The sequence below is a fragment of the Tachysurus fulvidraco genome, chromosome 3 (assembly GCF_022655615.1).
Source record: "Tachysurus fulvidraco isolate hzauxx_2018 chromosome 3, HZAU_PFXX_2.0, whole genome shotgun sequence".
Classification (NCBI taxonomy): Eukaryota; Metazoa; Chordata; class Actinopteri; order Siluriformes; family Bagridae; genus Tachysurus; species Tachysurus fulvidraco.
In genome coordinates this window covers 32,065,081-32,083,889 of record NC_062520.1, presented here as the reverse complement: position 1 = coordinate 32,083,889, position 18,809 = coordinate 32,065,081, and the positions used below count along the sequence as shown (strand labels likewise).

Here is an 18,809-nt window from a genome sequence, read left to right as displayed (position 1 = left end):
ATTAAGTGACACTGACTAGTAATCCAATTCAAAGCAGACTTTGTTTGGGGTTGTTTTTTGTGGCACAGTGGCGCAGCAGGTAGCATTGTCCTGATCCCTAACTCCATAGTCCCAAGTATCGGGCTTTATCTGATGCTCAGGTTACAGTTACTCTGGTTTCCTCTGCCAGTGGCTTGGCATATCTAAATTCCCCCTAGGTCATGAACTGGCAACCTATCCAGGCTATATTCCCATTTGCTTCTTACACCAGTTGGTCTGGGAAAGATGTAGGAAAAATTATAACCTTGACCAGGATACATCACTTACTGAAAAATAAAAAAGAATTGCTATAATAATAATAGATAAATCTAATGTAATCTAATAGAATATAATATGAATATAAAAATATAATGTAGGGGGGGGGGCACGGTGGCTTAGTGGTTAGCACGTTCGTCTCACACCTCCAGGGTTGGGGGTTCGATTCCCGCCTCCACCTTGTGTGTGTGGAGTTTGCATGTTCTCCCCGTGCCTCGGGGGTTTCCTCCGGGTACTCCGGTTTCCTCCCCCGGTCCAAAGACATGCATGGTAGGTTGATTGGCATCTCTGTAAAATTGTCTGTAGTGTGTGTGTGTGTGAGTGAATGAGAGAGTGTGTGTGTGCCCTGTGATGGGTTGGCACTCCGTCCAGGGTGTATCCTGCCTCGATGCCCGATGACACCTGAGATAGGCACAGGCTCCCCGTGACCCGAGAAGTTCGGATAGGCGGTAGAAAATAACTGAATGAATGAATAATATAATGACCCCTGTACTGCACTCTCTGCGTCAGGGCTTCATGTGTTTCTCCCTTAAATGATGTCTGCAGAATGTCCTGGTGTACCACATACTAAAAGCTTGATTAAGGCAATATTGGATAGCAACAGTTGCTAAGTAGTGGTTGGCAGGGAAAGAAAATAAGGCAGGTTTAGGAATGGGTCAATTTCAGACACTTACAGTTACCTCTCTACCCTCAGGGTTCCCGTCTTCCCGGGCGGCCTGGCAGTTCGGAAACCCCCAGTGCTGCTGAACTCGTCAGTGCCATTGAAGAACTTGTAAAGAGCAAGATGGTATGTTGTGTATTTTATATTGTGTAAATGTAATTATTTGTACCGGGTTCTGCCACTCTACTCCTCTTTTCTCTGTATTATCTTTTTGTCTCTCAGAGTCTGGAGGATCGGCCATGTTCCCTCTCGATCGATCACGTAGACAACAACAGTCCCTCCTGTAAACCTTCAGATAACGCCCGGCTCTCTTCTTCTTCACCCGCAGAGGAGGTGGATGAACGCAAAACAAGCGTACTCAAAAAGCGCCAGTAAGCACCGACATCCCAGGGTTAACTAGTCCAGGGGGCAACAACACACTAAACCTAAAACAAACTCCTTTATCTTGTTGTTTTCGGTTTAATGTACTGCTTGAAATAGTGGATTGAAAAACATTATAATATTTAGGTAAAGGTTTTCCAGCAAATATTAATACTTCTTTAAAGTACACGGTATAATCGTTTAGCAAATGTTATCTAGCTTGCTAGCAAACCTGACCGCTAGTTCAAACTTTAGCTAGTGTACTTTTGCACTTATTTCCCATCTTTACTATCTATTACTCACCACTGATCATAAATCAGACTTATTTGGCCTGGATTTAGATTCGTCTTTCTGCACTTAGGTGTATTACAGATTTCTGGGAAGGCTGTTGGTTTGCAGCCCAGTAAAGTCTGCTGCATGTTTCCGGTGAGGTTCTGACAGAATGATCTTGCAGAATGTCCTTATTTAACCTTGCCTCTATCTCTTTGCAGCTATGTACTTTTGGAGCTGGTTGAGACAGAGCGAGACTATGTTAGAGACCTGGGTGCGGTGGTGGAGGTAAGAATGAGGTCAAACCATAGGACTGTGGTGTCTAGAAATAGATTCAGAGGTCATCTGATGCCTGTTAGCACTGGAAAAGTATAGGAAGCTGTGTGTAGCAGGATGTGGATAATTATACAGTCGACCATTCGGTTGAATCCGATGACTCATCGTTTTCAAACCTCATGGACATGTGTGTAGTCACAGAACTGTCTCACACAGCCATTCTTACAGTATGTGAAGGCTTGAAACAGGAAGTGAACTGCTGGCTGTGGGTGGTGCCACCTCCTCAGATATGCCACTGCATGCTTGACGTCTATTCCATTGTCTCCCTGGTAACGACGTTCGTGGACTCTCCTTGTCTTTGCAGGGCTACATGAGCCGAATGAAGGAGGAGGGGGTTCCAGATGACATGAAGGGCAAAGACAAGATTGTGTTCGGAAACATTCATCAGATCTACGACTGGCACAAAGAGTAGGTCCAACATGCTGGCACACAATAGTGGGTTTTCCATCCACCTTTATATTTTACATTTTTAGAGACGCCTGTAAGGAATCCTCAGAGGAAGGAGAAATAATAGATCCCTTCACATCCTAGTCGCCATGGCTACAGTGGATACTGCACATGTCTTTATTTTGGGGCAGCGTTTGCAGACAGTGTGTTCAGATTTTAAATATCATACCATACTGGGTCTACATGGGTTTGCTCAGTAAGGTATTACAGGTGTAGATTATGGTTGTGAAGATGTAGATGTTGGATTATCTTCATCAAAAACTGATATAGGTCTGTCTACATTTTGGGCCACAGTGTTAATATATGCCTCGGGGGTTTCCTCCGGGTACTCCCGTTTCCTCCACCGGTCCAAAGACATGCATGGTAGGTTGATTGGCATCTCTGGAAAATTGTCCGTAGTGTGTGAGTGTGTGTGAGTGTGTGTGAGTGAATGAGAGTGTGTGTGTGCCCTGTGATGGGTTGGCACTCCGTCCAGGGTGTATCCTGCCTCGATGCCCGATGACGCCTGAGATAGGCACAGGCTCCCCGTGACCCGAGTAGTTCGGATAAGCGGTAGGGAATGAATGAATGAATGAATGAATGTTCTACACGATACATACAGTTTGTACGTATATTCGCCGAATGATTTCATTATCCTCAATTCCTACCTTCTACCTTTCTACCACATTCTAACTACGTTTATAAATGACTGATGTGGGTCTACATTGACATTTGGTCTATAATATCAACAGAAAATGTGCCAAAAATCAGTGTCCACGTATAGATTTAATAGTTCTTGTCCCACATTGCTAAAAAACATTTTGGAACAAATATTCTTAATGCTTTGTGGATCGACATTAATCTGTAGTAATCAATACCTAGTCAGTTTGGTCTAATAGCTGAAGATCTGATTGGTCCAGTAGTTTGAGTGGTTTGGTCCAATATTTAGATATAAATACAATTTTAGGGTAAATTATGTTAATATACATTGAATGGTACCTGATGTGGATCCAAACTGTGTGGAGTTTAAAAGCATTACAGAGCTTTTAATGCCTAATGAGGATATATATGATCTGGCTGAAAATCTAGATCTATCAGATCAGGTTTTTAATTTTATTTATCTTTCCGTAGCTTCTTCCTGGGTGAACTGGAAAAGTGCCTGGACGACCCCAATAGGCTAGCACCCTTATTCATCAAACATGTATGTATCAATTCCCACTGGGCTCTTACATTTTAGAGGTGGCACATGTCGCTGTCGTAAGATTATTTAAATCTTGTATATCTGTATACCAGACATGGGGGACTCGAGTCATATGACTTGACTTGAGTCAGACTTAAGTCGCAAATTTGAGACTTGAGACTTGCTTGACAAATATTAAAAAAAGACTCGACTTGACTTTGACTTGACATTCATGACTCGAGACTTGACTCAGACTTGAGTTAAATGACTCAGAGATGGGGGACTCGACTTGACTCGAGTCAGACTTAGGTCGCAAATTTGAGACTTGCTTGACAAATATTTAAAAAAGACTCGACTTGACTTTGACTTGACATTCATGACTCGAGACTTGACTCGGACTTGAGTTAAATGACTCAGAGACTGGGGACTCGACTTGACTCGAGTTAGACTTAGGTCGCAAATTTGAGACTTGCTTGACAAATATTTAAAAAAGACTCGACTTGACTTTGACTTGACGTTCATGACTTGAGACTTACTTGTGACTCGCACGTGTGTGACTTACTCCCGCCTCTGCTGTGTACAGTACACACATTTGATATTTTTTATCTCAGTAACGTCCGATTGTTTCACAGGAACGCAGATTACACATGTACATCGTCTACTGCCAGAACAAGCCCAAATCTGAGCACATCGTATCCGAGTACATAGACACTTATTTTGAGGTAAGAACCAAGACGTCATCTATTCACGATTAGCCACTTTGGTTGTTTTTTTTAATGGGACCTGCTTGCATGTCGAAAGTTTTTTGTCTTTTGACAGGATCTGAAGCAGCGCTTGGGCCACAGGCTGCAGCTCACAGACTTACTTATCAAACCTGTGCAGAGGATTATGAAGTACCAGCTTCTGTTAAAGGTGAGGAGTGTCGTTCTGCCTCATGATTCACTTATTGTGGTGCCTGGGGATGAGATGTACTGCTGTACTTTAGAATGACTGCCTGCACTGACGTCGGAGACTTTTATAGACAGTTAAGCTCGCATGTGACGTTCGGTACATTCACAATTACAGAAACATATAAAAAAAAATTCTAGAAAGGATTTTATACCAAGTTAGAATCTCAACTGCGATACATGATTAAATGTGTGACTTATATACAAGAGTATGCAATACCAGAAGTACTGTACGTGTCCTGCCCTTAATTTGCTCTGACGGTTCGTCTTATTGCGACGAGATGAAATCTCAGGTGTCTTCTTGCTCATTTCCTGTTTCAGGATTTTCTAAAGTTCTCCAAAAAGGCTTGTACTGATACAACAGAATTAGAGGTAAAAAAAAAAAAAAAACACCATCTTCAGCATTTTAATTTTCATTACTGTATATTGTCTCACCCTTGAGTCATTTTTTTGTTTGTTTCATTCCATAAAAAGCTGTATTTTGTATCCATGTTTTACAGAAAGCAGTGGAGGTGATGTGTGTTGTACCCAAACGCTGCAACGATATGATGAACGTGGGACGTCTCCAGGGCTTCGATGTAAGCCTCTTTTTACCGTTTCACCATATGGATGAGATTTTCAGGTGGACAGTTTGTTGAGAGATGTTGAAGCCTTTGATAAACGATTGCACTCTCTGTAAAGACGGCCTGGTCATAGAGTTGTTAAAAAGGGCTCTGTTGATGTACATGAGCTTCCATGCTGTGTGATCTTGGTTCCAGTATCAACAAATTCAGCTAAGATAGTGAAACCACCAGCATAACACACTTCAACCATCTCAGGCTCCTCGGGGCTCCTCATATTATATATTATTGTGTATAAAACCTCATTTGAGAGTTATTCTGATTTTTTTTTTCATGTTTGGTTAGGGTAAAATCGTAGCTCAGGGTCGGCTCCTTCTCCAAGACACGTTCATGGTGTCAGATCAGGACTCCAGCCTACTCTCCCGGGCCAAGGAGAGGCGTGTCTTCCTCTTCGAGCAGATCGTCATCTTCAGTGAGCCACTGGATAAGAAGAAGGGCTTCACTACTCCAGGCTTTCTGTTCAAGAGCAGCATCAAGGTGAGATTTTTTTTGTCGGCATGTTTGATCGGCAGGTTTTATGCATAAAATATTAACCCAACCGTCGGCAAATGAAAACGTCATGCAGCCGCTTGAGTTAAACTTTGTCTGTATGCTGGTTGCCAATCGGTTACACAACATAACATCATTACAATAAAATAAACAGAACGTGTCACTTTTCAGTAGGATTTTAAACCTCAGCGTCCTGAAATGATTTTGGAAAATGAGCTTTTGTGTCTCTGTCGGTTGCAGGTCAGTTGGCTGGGTCTGGAGGAGATTTCAGACAGCGACCCCTGTAGGTTCACTCTCACTTCGCGGTCATCCACAGGTGTCACAGAGCGCTTCACCCTTCACTCGTCTAGCCCGGCCGTGAGCCACACATGGGTACAACAGATCAGCAGCATCCTGGAGAACCAGAGGAACTTCCTCAATGGTAACACACTTCTATATAAGGATTGGGGAACAATGTTTTTAGAAATGCAATCTATAGCAAGGGTCAAAAAAATCCTACAAATATAGATTTTTATTTAAAACTTATTTTTTCTGTTGCGCAGCACTAACGTCTCCCATCGAGTACCAGCGGAACCATGTGGGCGCAAGCACTTCCAACCCAGGCACCAGCGTCCCCATGAGCTCCCGACCTCGTGGATCCAGAATTCCACAACCCATGCAGCCCCACCCCCCATCAGCATCAGGTACGTTCCCTGAGACGTTCGGGACACACCCGCTCGAGGTCCACTTGAACGATCAACGAGAGGAGACCCGCTCAGTTCCTCGAGCTGCTGTGTCCCCAATGTCCCTCGCTTTATCCAGACCTCGATCAGGGCTCCCTTCACCACTAATCTCGCCTTCTACAATCACCCCGAGTTCATGCCACTCTAGCGTCAAAACCTCCTCGTCCTCCATTTGGGCTTCAGTTCCAGAGCAGAACCAGAAGCGCAAGGAAACAGATCGGGTCAGCACATGCTCCTCAGCCAGCGAGCACTCCCTGCACAGCAACGGGGTAAGGACCCGACTCTCTCCTAACCCAGGCTTATCTTTGGCTTCCTACTAACTTTCCTTACGGGATGTGTTCCGAAACCAGAGAAATTCCTTGCTGGCTCAAATGGCCTAAGCTTGTCTTCACACCACTGCTAAACTGGAAAAAGCTTGGCTTCTTCAGTGTTCTTCAAAAGGCTACACGTCTGTCCTCTGCTATTTGTACTTCTACTTTAGAAAGAGCTCAATCCATGAAAGCAGTCTAACCCGTACTAACATTCTTCCTTTGGCTGTTTCTAATCAGTCTGCTGCCACCGTAGCTTTGAACAACCCCGGAAATGTGTGAGATGCCTTCAGAAGAAGATGCTGTTAAACTAAAGCTGCTTAAGGAAGAGAAGCTTCCTGACTCAACTGATGCCTTGCTTTCATGCCACTAAACATCTTCTACATGCTTTATACACGCAAACACACTTTGTACAGTATGTCAACTGTATATATTAACACATTTTTTTCTATTATTTACGATGGACTACAATACAATAACTATAAATAAAAGAAAAAGTTTGGGGTGATTTCACAATAACGGTGCCAATTAAACCGTGTAGCTCTTTTTCATCACAGAATCAAAGAGGACTTGCATTTAAATAGTCAAAATTGTGTTAACATAGGGCCTTTTTACACCTGGTCACTTCCTACATACACTTCCTGTGTTGTCTCTGATCCGATAGCTATCTGATTTGTTAAAACTGTCCCATTTACATCAGACCACATAAACGCGTCTCGGCGAATCGGATATCGATCCGATCTTTCTGCTCCCGAACAAAATGCTAATATATTTGACCTCATTTCCGGGGTAATTGTAACAGAACACACTTTGGTGTCTGTGGTTTTCAGAACGCGAACAAAAAGAAGACGTAAAAACCGGTTACGACGTTTATGCTACAAAAAACAGCGTTTACGGTTTGCTGCGTTTTCGCTGGCGGCAGCAGCGCGTTTTAAGCCCCGACGAGACGCCTGGGTGAAAGATCACCTGCGAGTGACGTAGTTCCGTTTGGGAGGAGTTTAGCGCTGACGTATGTGGCTCGAACAACCACATTCATTTACACCTGTCCAGTTTCATCTGAAACGCGTCCCAGACCACCTCCTGAAGGGGTTTGTACCATCGGGTTTATATCCGTCTCCAAAACGTTTCAGAGGGCATTTAGACCTGGTCTTTTTACCGTCGGGTAGATATCTGATCACAGAAAACACAGGAAGTGACCAGGGGTAAAAAAAAAACCTTAGATTATTCACAATCAGTTTTTTTACTGACAAAATAAAAAGGTTGAAGGTTTCATCAATCAGCATCAAAATATCATTCCAAAGAAAGACAACAGAATTAAAATTTCAGGAAATTTAGATGATGCAACTTCTAGAGGTATGTGAATGTGTTCATGTAACAGGTTGAGAGATTAGAATTGGATTAAAATAAAACCAGAAATGTAGATTTTTTTATCTAGATGAATCTAAAAGACCCATAGAACATGATGTCTCAAGCCTGAGATTCACAGAAAGAACATTTTTGAAGTATGTTAATGTATTATTTCTGTGTTTCAAATGTATTATAAATTTGTAAATATTTAATATCAGAGAGATACAAACTGGCACTCCGACTGTGAGATCACCCTCAGCTACGAAGAATTTACACACAATTCCCCCTCGACCGAGATCGTCGTCAGACGTTTGTGGTGTAATTTGTACCTCGTATTAACGAGAACAATAAGCTGTTATTTAGACCAGTGCCTTTAAAGAATAGTGTTTGCTTATAAACCTGAAGAAAAAAAATCAGGGATAGAAAATGCAGACTGGAGAAAAGAATTTTTTTTATGTTGTTGTATGAAATAATATTAAAGTAAATGAAAAATAAGTAAAATGGCAGAATGGCATGGAGATGTAACAGAAGTCTATGGTTGTGTGTCTCAACCAGCTACTGAGCTCCCTAGGTTAGGGTTAGGGTACATTTGGGTTAGGGTTAGGGCACATTAGGGTTAGGGTTAGTGTACATTTGGGTTAGGGTTAGTGTACATTTGGGTTAGGGTTTACATTAGGGTTAGGGTTTACTTTAAAGTTAGGGTTTACATTAGGGTTAGGGTTAGTGCACATTTGGGTCAGGGTTAGTGTACATTAGGGTTAGGGTTTACATTAGGGTTATTGCACATTTGGGTTAGGGTTAGTGTACATTTGGGTTAGGGTTAGTGCACATTTGGGTTAGGGTTAGAGTGCACATTAGGGTTAGGGTTAGAGTGTACATTAGGGTTAGGGTTAGAGTGTACATTAGGGTTAGGGTTAGTGTACATTAGGGTTAGGGTTAGTGCGTACATTAGGGTTAGGGTTAGTGTACATTTGGGTTAGGGTTAGTGTACATTTGGGTTAGGGTCAGTGTACATTTGCGAGTGTACATTTAGTCAGTATATCATGTACACGAGTTGGGACAATGATAAAATCCCTGGCTGAATACAAGCTGGGACACCGATGAATGAATTTCTAGCAGTGTGATTTTTTACTCCTCCATCCATACTACAGCAACCATCACAAGCTACTTATGTTTGTAGACAAAGTAAGAAAGCATAGTGAGCATTGATGCCCCCTGGTGCAGTGCATTGAGGTATTGAGACGCAACCCTTAAAATGGCCCTTATCATTAGCCTGGTTAGTGAACTAGGTAACTTACTGAGACCCATCCTAGGATTCTGTGTGAGACACCAAGTATGTCTTCAGACTAAATATTGAGTCAGAGGAACATTGTGTGTATCTGTAAACAAACAAAGCTGATATTTAGTAATGTTCTGTGTATGTTGTGCTGTCAGAGTGAAAGCAGCAGCAGCAGCAGTAGCAGCGTGTCCACCATGCTAGTGACCCAGGACTACGTGGCTTTAAAAGAGGACGAGATTAGCGTGCATCAGGGCGAGGCTGTGCAGATCCTGGCTTCCAACCAGCAGAGCATGTTCCTGGTTTTCCGAGCTCCTACCGAACAGGGCCCGGCAGCAGAGGGATGGATCCCCGCCCACGTCCTAGGACACACCTCCATCCGTGCTTCTGACTACACCAACAGCACCCTAAAGTATGCAAAATGACCTGCTGAGTATTAAATTCTACTTAGAGTTAACTACAGATTGCAACATTTTTATGTGAGGTTTCCGAGTTTGTCCATGACCACAAGCACAACAACAGCAAAAGGTTTTTAACATAAACATGAATAAATAGGGGGACACGGTGACTTAGTGGTTAGCACGTTCTAATCACACCTCCGGGGTTGGGGGTCCGATTCCCGCCTCCACCTTGTGTGTGTGGAGTTTGCATGTTCTCCCCGTGCCTCGGGGGTTTCCTCCGGGTACTCTGGTTTCCTCCCCCGGTCCAAAGACATGCATGGTAGGTTGATTGGCATCTCTGGAAAATTGTCCGTAGTGTGTGAGTGTGTGTGTGTGTGTGCCCTGTGATGGGTTGGCACTCCGTCCAGGGTGTATCCTGCCTCGATGCCGCCTGAGATAGGCACAGGCTCCCGTGACCCAAGAAGTTCGGATAAGCGGTAGAAGATGAGTGAATGAATGAATGAATAAATATGTGTCCCAGTAAAACGGGATAAAAACTTATATAGAAATCGAGTAGATATATTTTCTTCAATATGACAGCTCTAGAAACCCTTTTAAATAAATTCCAGAATCAAGTTTGACATGCAATTTTTTTTTTTTTGCATTCCAATATCTCCCGCTTTCTCATTAAAAACCCAGGAAGTCATCGTCTTGGCACACAGCGTTACGCATCCGCCGCAAATCTGAGAAAAGAGAAAAAGAGGGAAGGAAAGAGTGTCGACAGGAGAATAAGGTTTCTGTAAAGGTATTCATGCTTTTGTTCAACTTCAGCTCTATTTACTGTAACTAATCATTTTATACAATCCTCTAAAATCCACATTAACATTCACTTGTTAACGGAATACAGGACTTCGGGTACTGTTGGATATTTAGTTTGTTTCTCTGCCTCACATAAGAGAAAGGGTGAGATGTTAAAGTTAGTGCTGCAGCATACGAGAACGTGTAAAACTTTTCTTTCTTCTCTTTCAGCTTCTAAATCCAAACTACATCTACGACGGTAGGTCCGATGACATAAAATCGTTAATAATGAATAATAATAAGAAGAAGAAAAATAAAGATGATGACAGCCAAACTGATTCTGTTTCTATGTTTCGTGTCTCAGTTCCACCAGAGTTTCTGGTGCCTCTGAGCGATTTGGTATGTGAGAGTGGAGACAGCGTGACCTTGCGCTGTAAGCTCGGAGGTCAGCCGAGAGCCTCGGTCTCCTGGCGAGGACCAGATCAGAGCACAGTGAGCGACGGAGGACGATACACACTGACACACAGGTACACACACAGACACATAACTCATGCAGCTGTAATTCATTTGTAAATGTCTGTCTTGCAGTTACACACCTTGTCCAGTAGGTGGCTGCAGAGCTCAACTGAAGAGCTGCATGTATTTTTTTTTCACCATTAAGTTTAAATTATTTTCTAATCTTCAACTTCCTTCTTACTCCACACGATCCCTGGTCCGGTGGGATATAGTGTTAAGTAAATGCATAGTATTTTAGTATCTAAACCCATAGTGTTCCTCTTATTCTTATAAGAACTTTCTTTTTTTTTATTCTGTTACTTTCCTACAGACATAGAAGCAACTCTTTGGTCATTACATGGCTCTATAGTAACAACATATTTACCATATCACCCATGTCTACATTTGACTCCCTTGCTGTAAAAGGAAGTACCAACGTGTCTTTACACCAGACAGTGTGAATCACTTAGCCACAAAACCTATTCTCTAAAATTTCTGCTGTTCTGACAATAATATTTTTAAATATGTTTTTCGCTTCCTCCTTCTGTCCGTCTTCACAGTGAGACAGGCGAAGTGACCCTGCGCGTTTCACCCGTGACTACAGAGGACGGAGGGACCTACACCTGCACCGCCACTAACGACGTCGGGACGGTCACTTCGTCCGCCTGCCTCAGAGTGCAAGGTGCGGGTGCTTTTGATCCTCACGTAGCAAACGTGGGTTACGATTTTAATGTCATATTTAATTTTGGCCTGACTGTCACCATGGTTACGTATTTATATCTAACATTAGAAAATGCAAAGGCGTCCTCAGAAGTCCCATGACACATGTAGTACATAAAAATTATGTTTTTAAACAGTGATGGAAAGTGTTAATGTTGGCTAATGGCTGTGGTATAAAAGTGACGACAAGAACACTTCAGACCACGCTGCTACTGGAAACTAATTACCTTTGGCATGGTGACAGTAAGTCTACTTCATGTCAGGCCACATTCAGTCAGTAGTAATGTCAGGGTTTCATCTTTAAACCCAGGCCAAAGTGTGAAAAGTTATGAATAGTCCACCAATCAGAAATCTCCAGCTCATAACAGTGGTCAGACAAAGACAAAGACCAACTCTAGAACAAACAACATGGACTCTGTGGTGCTTCATGGTTGAACTGATGACTGAAGGCAACAGCACTGTGGATCAACAGGATGGAGTTGACCAGTCTGCAGTAGGAGGAATTCAGTCAGTTCCCTGTGCTCAAAAGAATGGCTCAAAAAAAAAAAAAAAAGCATGAGCAAAAGTGTCTAACCAATGTTCAAACAGGAAGTTACCAAAATAAATGCTCTAATGCTGGGCAAATAACGAGATGGTGTTTTACATCGCGTTTTGACATTTAGCTAATGGAAACCTTCGACAGACACACGTCTGCTTGCAGAACATTTCAACCACAAAAGGAAACTTGAAGAATAAATAAATATATTTCTGTTGAAATGCACAAAATATGCAAAAAACCGAACCCGAAACCCTTTACATTTAAACAAAGGTTTTTATTCTGTTTCTGTACTTCTATGAATCTGCTTTGAGACAATGTGAATCGTTAAAAGTGCTATACAGATAAATGGAATTAATAATTAAATAGAATTTCCTGACATTAGTTAATTAGTTAGTTAAATAATTAGTTAAGATGGATATTGTCTCTTTCTTGCAAAATTTCTAGTACATGCGTAGAGGTGGATCACTGAGCGTGAAGCAGTTCTGCCTCGCCTTATGACTGCTTAACTGCTTTGCACAGGTACCTACGGTGATGGAATCATCTGGAAGGAGAATTTTGAGTCGCTCTACACTGAAGTGATGGAGCTCGGAAGGTGAGATGAATCTCCCTTTGGACAGAAGCACAGTCAGGCCCAAAGTCTAAAGACCTGCTTTACTAAAAGAGAGTTGAGGGAATAAAATGCACACAAATTGTGACTGTGTTGCAAGTGATTTACAACGAATATTTGCATGAATTATGTCAAATGCAAAGTAGCCATAGTAACCAATCAAATGCAAAGTAGCCATAGTAACCAATCAAATGCAAAGTAGCCATAGTAACCAATCAAATGCAAAGTAGCCATACAGTAGTAACCAATCAAATGCACAGTAGCCATAGTAACCAATCAAATGCAAAGTAGCCATAGTAACCAATCAAATGCAAAGTAGCCATAGTAACCAATCAAATACAACGTAGCCATAGTAACCAATCAAATGCAAAGTAGCCATAGTAACCAATCAAATGCAAAGTAGCCATACAGTATTAACCAATCAAATGCAAAGTAGCCATAGTAACCAATCAGATGCAAAGTAGCCATAGTAACCAATCAAATGCAACGTAGCCATAGTAACCAATCAAATGCAAAGTAGCCATACAGTATTAACCAATCAAATGCAAAGTAGCCATAGTAACCAATCAAATGCAAAGTAGCCATAGTAACCAATATTTCAATTGGGTTCTCACTTGTGCTGTTAGTTCAGACGATGTTACTTTGGGACTCTAAGATACTCACTGAAGAATCTTTTACACTAAAACTCAACACATGCCACTTTTCTATGTTGTGTTAGAAGTAGCCTTCCCTTCGGTAGTTTGGTCACTGTGAGGAATGATTGTGTAAACCTAGAGAACAATATCATTTTGGGGGAAATAAACATTCCAGGCTGCTGTAAGTTGAAGTGCTAAATGAATATATTTGCATGTCCCTGTATTTTACATGCCCCTTATGTTAACTACAATTTCATGCATTTTGTTACCGTCTCTCCAGAGGTAGGTTCTCCGTGGCTAAGTGGTGCGAGCAGCAAGGTTCACGGCGCTCGGTAGTAGCGAAGCTGGTGAACAAGAAGCTGATGCGTCGTGAGCAGGTGATGAGGGAGCTGAACGTGCTTCGCTGCTTGCAGCATCCCAACGTGGTGGGCCTGCTCGATACATTCGAGACCACCACCAGCTATGTGCTCGTACTGGAAATGTAAGCACTCCAAGTCGCTCAAGTTGACTGATTTGGTCATCGTTTTAGTTTCAAGACATGCTAAAGGAGAAGGCAGATAAAAGCAGGAAGTGAGTGTACATTTAGATTTTTAAGATAGTACAGATGGATGTGTAGTCTCAGTATGTTAGCAATGCAACATCATGTTATGTGTAGAGCCATTAAATGAGTGAGTGAGAGTCATTGAGTGAGATAAAGAAATAACCATGAATCACAGGCAGCACAGAGTGACAAAGAACACAATTAGCGAAAGCGAAATGGATCAATATGACACATTAACAGGACATTCAAAGTCATTTCTAAAACAGTTTTTTGATGTTTATTAGTATTTCGTTGTCGTTGCTCTGCAGCGCCGATCAGGGTCGTCTCCTGGACTACATCGTGTGCTGGGGTAACCTGACTGAGGAGAAGGTGGCTCTCTACCTGCGGGACATATTAGAAGCTTTACATTACCTACATACCTGTAGAATAGCTCATCTCGACCTGAAGGTAAGGGTCTGATCAGAATTTTCACAGATATTTTCGCATATGTACTGTAAATCAAACCAGTTTTAACATTTACACTGGCCTGATTTGGTTGACGATTCACTAGTGGCAGCTCGGTGTAGATGGTATACCTTAGGATCAGAACCTTCCGGTCTTTGCCATGTTGTGATAACGACTAACACGGAAAAAACCTGGTGGTGCGATAGATTAAATAATATCTGATCTATTATTTGTTTTACAGCCAGAGAATGTGGTGGTAGAGCAGGCATCTGCTCAATCCATTGTCAAGCTGACGGATTTCGGCGATGCCATGATCCTGTCCTCTTCCCCCTACATCCACCCTCTGGTGGGCAGCCCTGAGTTCAGTGCACCTGAAGTGGTGCTGGGCGAGCCAGTGGCTTTGACTTCTGATCTCTGGAGTGCCGGTGTTCTGGCCTATGTGTTGCTGAGTGGTGCCTCGCCATTCTTAGACGAGAGTGCGGAGGAGACGTGCCTCAACATCTGCCGCTTGGACTTCAGCTTCCCCGAAGACTATTTTGGAGGTGTGAGCCGAGCAGCGCGAGATTTTGTGTGCTTACTATTACATTCTGAACCCGCCAGGCGACCCTCAGCTCAGGCCTGCCTGCAGGGTGAGCCATGGCTCCGTCCCCGAGCTGCCTCCGGTTTGGTCCGCCTTGACACAGCACGACTCGTGGCCTTCATTGAGAGGCGAAAGCACCAGAGTGACTTGAGGCCAATGGATAACCTGAGGACATTTTTAAGAAGCCGGCTGCTGGGAAAGGCATGACAGAGAATGGATGGTTCTCCCTTAAGTCCTGGTCCTCTTCTATTGAGCGATGTAATGGTGTAACCGATACGGGTTCCTGAGGCAGGTATGAGGGAGCCTAGAGCAAGAAGGAAGCCTGAAGCTCTGAAGGTCCCTCGAGGGTGAAAGAATTAAAGGAGCCTTCTGTCTGAGTGAGAATGCAATTAAGACACAGCAATCACCTTGCCCCTCAAGAACCCATATGGAGAATGGAGGAACTCGGATGACCAGCAACCCAATTATCCTTTGGATAGAATGGAGTGAGTCCACAGTGATGCCCTGAAAATGAGAAAATTCCAAACTATATGGAAATCCAACTGGAATCCTGCTCTTTTTATTGTAAAGCCATGTAAAGTGGCATGTTGTTCATACACTGCTGCTGCTGCTGTTGCTCGTACAACTGTTACCCAACCCTTGAAATCCCTTAGACCCTAAATTTGGAAATGAATCCAGATCACATCAGCCTCATTTCCATGTCCTCTTTGTACAAAAAAAAAACTGCACAGAAGCACAAACGAGACTTTTTCGAGAGTTTTCTTCTATGAGCCAGTAAAAGGGCAAGCCTTTTGTTTTTGACAGTATTTTGAATCAGGTTGTTGCAGTACTGTATAGCCGTATTCAGGAAAGAATTTTGTATAAATTATGTATAGAAGCACAGCAAAGGAGATCTTTGACGTTTTGGAGTACAATAAAAAAAATGATATATAAAGCGAGAGAAATGAAACTGGTTCCACGTCATGCTTCCCTTTTATCTCGGAATCGCCGTAACTACAGAATCATCGGAACAGGTTTTTTATGGAAATACGAGGAACAAATCCTTACATTTTTTTTTTTTAAATTTCAATTCTGTCCATTGGAAATAAAGACACTGTAGCTGCGAGCTGCACCTACAAACTTTAGATGTTTCAGTATCTGTTGTATGTTTTGAATCTGCCTTGTTGATGATTTCTCACCATTACACATTACTTGAATTTCCATCTTAAAGGAAAAATCGACCCTGAACGACTTGCACATTAATCTCTATACTTAATGTGAGCATTGATTCCCTCCATGGTCTTTTTGGTCAACTTTTAATTTGGTAAGTAATTTTTTCGACGTTACACGAAATGCCGTTCTGCAGTTTGCTGATTGTAGTGATTTTGTCTTCACTTCATCCTTCCTGAAAGACTGCGATCTTGATCCCTCACCTCTTCACCTAGCCGTCATGCTCTTCATTTTAAAGATCGCTAACGAGCCTAGCCGAGTCTCTTTCGCGTAGCTCCTTGTTGCGTCCACTGTTTGCTTTCTCGACTTCTTCTACGTTGGATTTCTCATTAATTTGACATTTGAAAGCAGCTGTAGGATGACGAGCTAACAGCAAACCTGATACTTGGTAGTTATCTTTGGGATCGATGAAATTTCTTCTTCAATCAATAAATCGCAAATATTTTATCGTAAACATTTCTTCGTGTAGGTTACTTTTGTAATAATTAGCCTGCTAGCAAGATGGCTGCTTTAGAGTTTCATGACCCTGTTAACATAAACCTTCAGTTATTATAAGAAATGAACAGTGTTCATAATTAAGGCAGTGTTCATCATTGTTTGCGGTGATGTATTTGTTTTCAGATGCTTTTGCGTCGACTGAAACGCCCCTTTGACTTAGCAGGTACGCAGGAGCGTCGTGTGAATGTGCGCTCGTATTTTGTTGGAACTGTTTACGTGCAATGTTTGGGATTATTGCAGCTATTTATTAGCAGTGGTGTTAAAACCTGCCGACGCATGTATAAGCCACTATAAACTCATCTCAGATGCGTCTCGGTTCGTGGCTCTTTCTTGCTAAGTTCTCTGTGTTCAGTATCATTTTGTGGAAGCTAAGTTGTTCGTATCTGTGTCATACTTGTTTAGATTTGAATGTTACAACTTCTCCTTGTTCTTATACCAAAGTCAACCTGGTTTCACAGTAATGATTACAACAAAAAACAAAAAAAAGAATGACGATGCAGGCATTTGTGTGGATTAATCTTTATTTATTGTCTTGTTGTGTATTTTTTTTAAACTGCTAAGATAATTGAGGTAGTTCGACATTCTACAATAATTTCAACGCATTCTTTGAGCATTTTAATATTTGTATAAGATGTATATTTGCATGGATAACCGACGTCTGTCATTCGCTACTTCAAGATTGTAAAACCGTTCAAGGCAAATCTCTAATTATAGTTGTTTCAATGTCATCTACTTCCTGTTTAAAATCCGGTTTGTCGTGATTTTACTGAATTTTAAATTGTTTGAATTGTAAGCATGGATCGACACAAGGTCAGTTCTTTCTTTTCGTTCTAATTTATTTTGTCGTTATGTATAGCTGTAAAGATTCGAACAACCGTGAGGACCCTCATGGCTACATCCTATTTTATACATGCAGTTAAATTCCATTTTGAATGCTTTTGGCTCTCACATTTGTGTGTAAATTTCTTTGTACAGAAACCATGCCTTTGCACATTCTGTGCTGTATATATTTTATTGAGATTAAACACATAAAAACAATTTATTGGTAATTTTATGCCTGTCGTTTTCTTTTTGCCTTGAGGTCCGTTCGAGTCGACGGGGATCCATAATATTAACGGGTTTAAGCTAAAACCAGAACTTCTTTGTTTTATGAAAATTACTAATGTGGACCTTTAGCTTGCGTGGTTTTTTTTTTTCCTTTGTTTTTTTAATATCTCAACTTTAACGAACGTTGAGTTCCCTTTGGTCTGGTTTCATTTCCTTTAGTTATTTGCGTTCATCCTGTGAAAACACACATTTAAAGAATTTTCAGGCAGACCTCAGACAAGGTTAGTAACCACACTAGTGTTTTGGTAGCAGATATATTTTATCTTTATCTTTTATTTATTTCTGTTTCTTTTGCTTGTTTTAAAAAATACAGAAGTTGCTGTTTTACTGACGCAGACAACTTTTGGTCGATTTCCAGAACTGAGCTACACATTTAATGAAGTTTAGTATGAATTCGTAATACGGCAGAATAATTTTTTTAACTCGACCTTTAAATTTTGAGTTAAAATCGTTATTAAGAAACTTAAATTAAAAACATCCCACCAGAGGGTGCTGTTGCTCTAATTTACCAAACTACAGAACACCTAGGATTCACTGTTGGTGTTTCTATAGACACTGAGTTAGTTAACATGTTATTGTCATTTAAAGGATTAAAAGTTCAAGATGTTCATTCGAATATCTCTTAAATCTTCTAACTACAGATTCGAATTGGACTTTAGAGATGAATGCTTTAATGAAGATGAGCACTAATTAAGCACATAATGTAAGACTACATAACTGCTATCTCAAGTTTGAACAAAAATAGTTAAAGTAATGTAAAAACCTTATGGAGCGTTAAGGATTTTATACGAAGGTGAATAAACAGCTCTTTTCTTTTAGAACGTATAAGACTTCTTATATGATGGGAAGTATTTTGAATGTGTACCCTTTAAAATCTGTGCTGAAGCACCTTCATGCCTCTTTAGCAGCCTGCCCATAATGTGTAAGGAAGTGTGAAAGGTGTGAAAATTGCAGGCAGCCATTTCATCTGTAGACATCAAGATAAGACCTGAAAAAAAAAAAAACACAGATCTGATCTTAT

General features: G+C 41.5%; 1 protein-coding gene across 6 annotated transcripts in view; it reads left to right on the top strand.

Annotated features, from left to right (window-relative positions):
• The window catches only part of LOC113662748 (triple functional domain protein-like), a 107,246-nt gene extending 89,511 nt beyond the window's left edge, over positions 1-17,735 (top strand). For 4 of the 6 annotated variants that reach the window (XM_027177825.2, XM_027177827.2, XM_047811496.1 and 1 more), the window contains 21 exons: positions 989-1,081; positions 1,178-1,326; positions 1,807-1,873; positions 2,226-2,329; positions 3,479-3,548; positions 4,160-4,249; positions 4,347-4,439; positions 4,796-4,846; positions 4,975-5,052; positions 5,380-5,571; positions 5,824-6,004; positions 6,126-6,574; positions 9,395-9,648; positions 10,316-10,421; positions 10,646-10,673; positions 10,779-10,941; positions 11,470-11,591; positions 12,687-12,759; positions 13,690-13,890; positions 14,259-14,397; positions 14,636-17,735. In XM_027177825.2, the coding sequence (XP_027033626.2) occupies positions 989-1,081; positions 1,178-1,326; positions 1,807-1,873; positions 2,226-2,329; positions 3,479-3,548; positions 4,160-4,249; positions 4,347-4,439; positions 4,796-4,846; positions 4,975-5,052; positions 5,380-5,571; positions 5,824-6,004; positions 6,126-6,574; positions 9,395-9,648; positions 10,316-10,421; positions 10,646-10,673; positions 10,779-10,941; positions 11,470-11,591; positions 12,687-12,759; positions 13,690-13,890; positions 14,259-14,397; positions 14,636-15,181 (3,249 nt within the window). In that variant the 3' untranslated portion in view covers positions 15,182-17,735. Of the gene's footprint in view, positions 1-988; positions 1,082-1,177; positions 1,327-1,806; positions 1,874-2,225; positions 2,330-3,478; positions 3,549-4,159; positions 4,250-4,346; positions 4,440-4,795; positions 4,847-4,974; positions 5,053-5,379; positions 5,572-5,823; positions 6,005-6,125; positions 6,575-9,394; positions 9,649-10,315; positions 10,422-10,645; positions 10,674-10,778; positions 10,942-11,469; positions 11,592-12,686; positions 12,760-13,689; positions 13,980-14,258; positions 14,398-14,635 lie in introns of those variants that run through there. The other 2 variants (XR_007140172.1, XM_027177830.2) reach the window with 2 other exon arrangements.
• Positions 17,736-18,809: the final 1,074 nt, after the last annotated feature.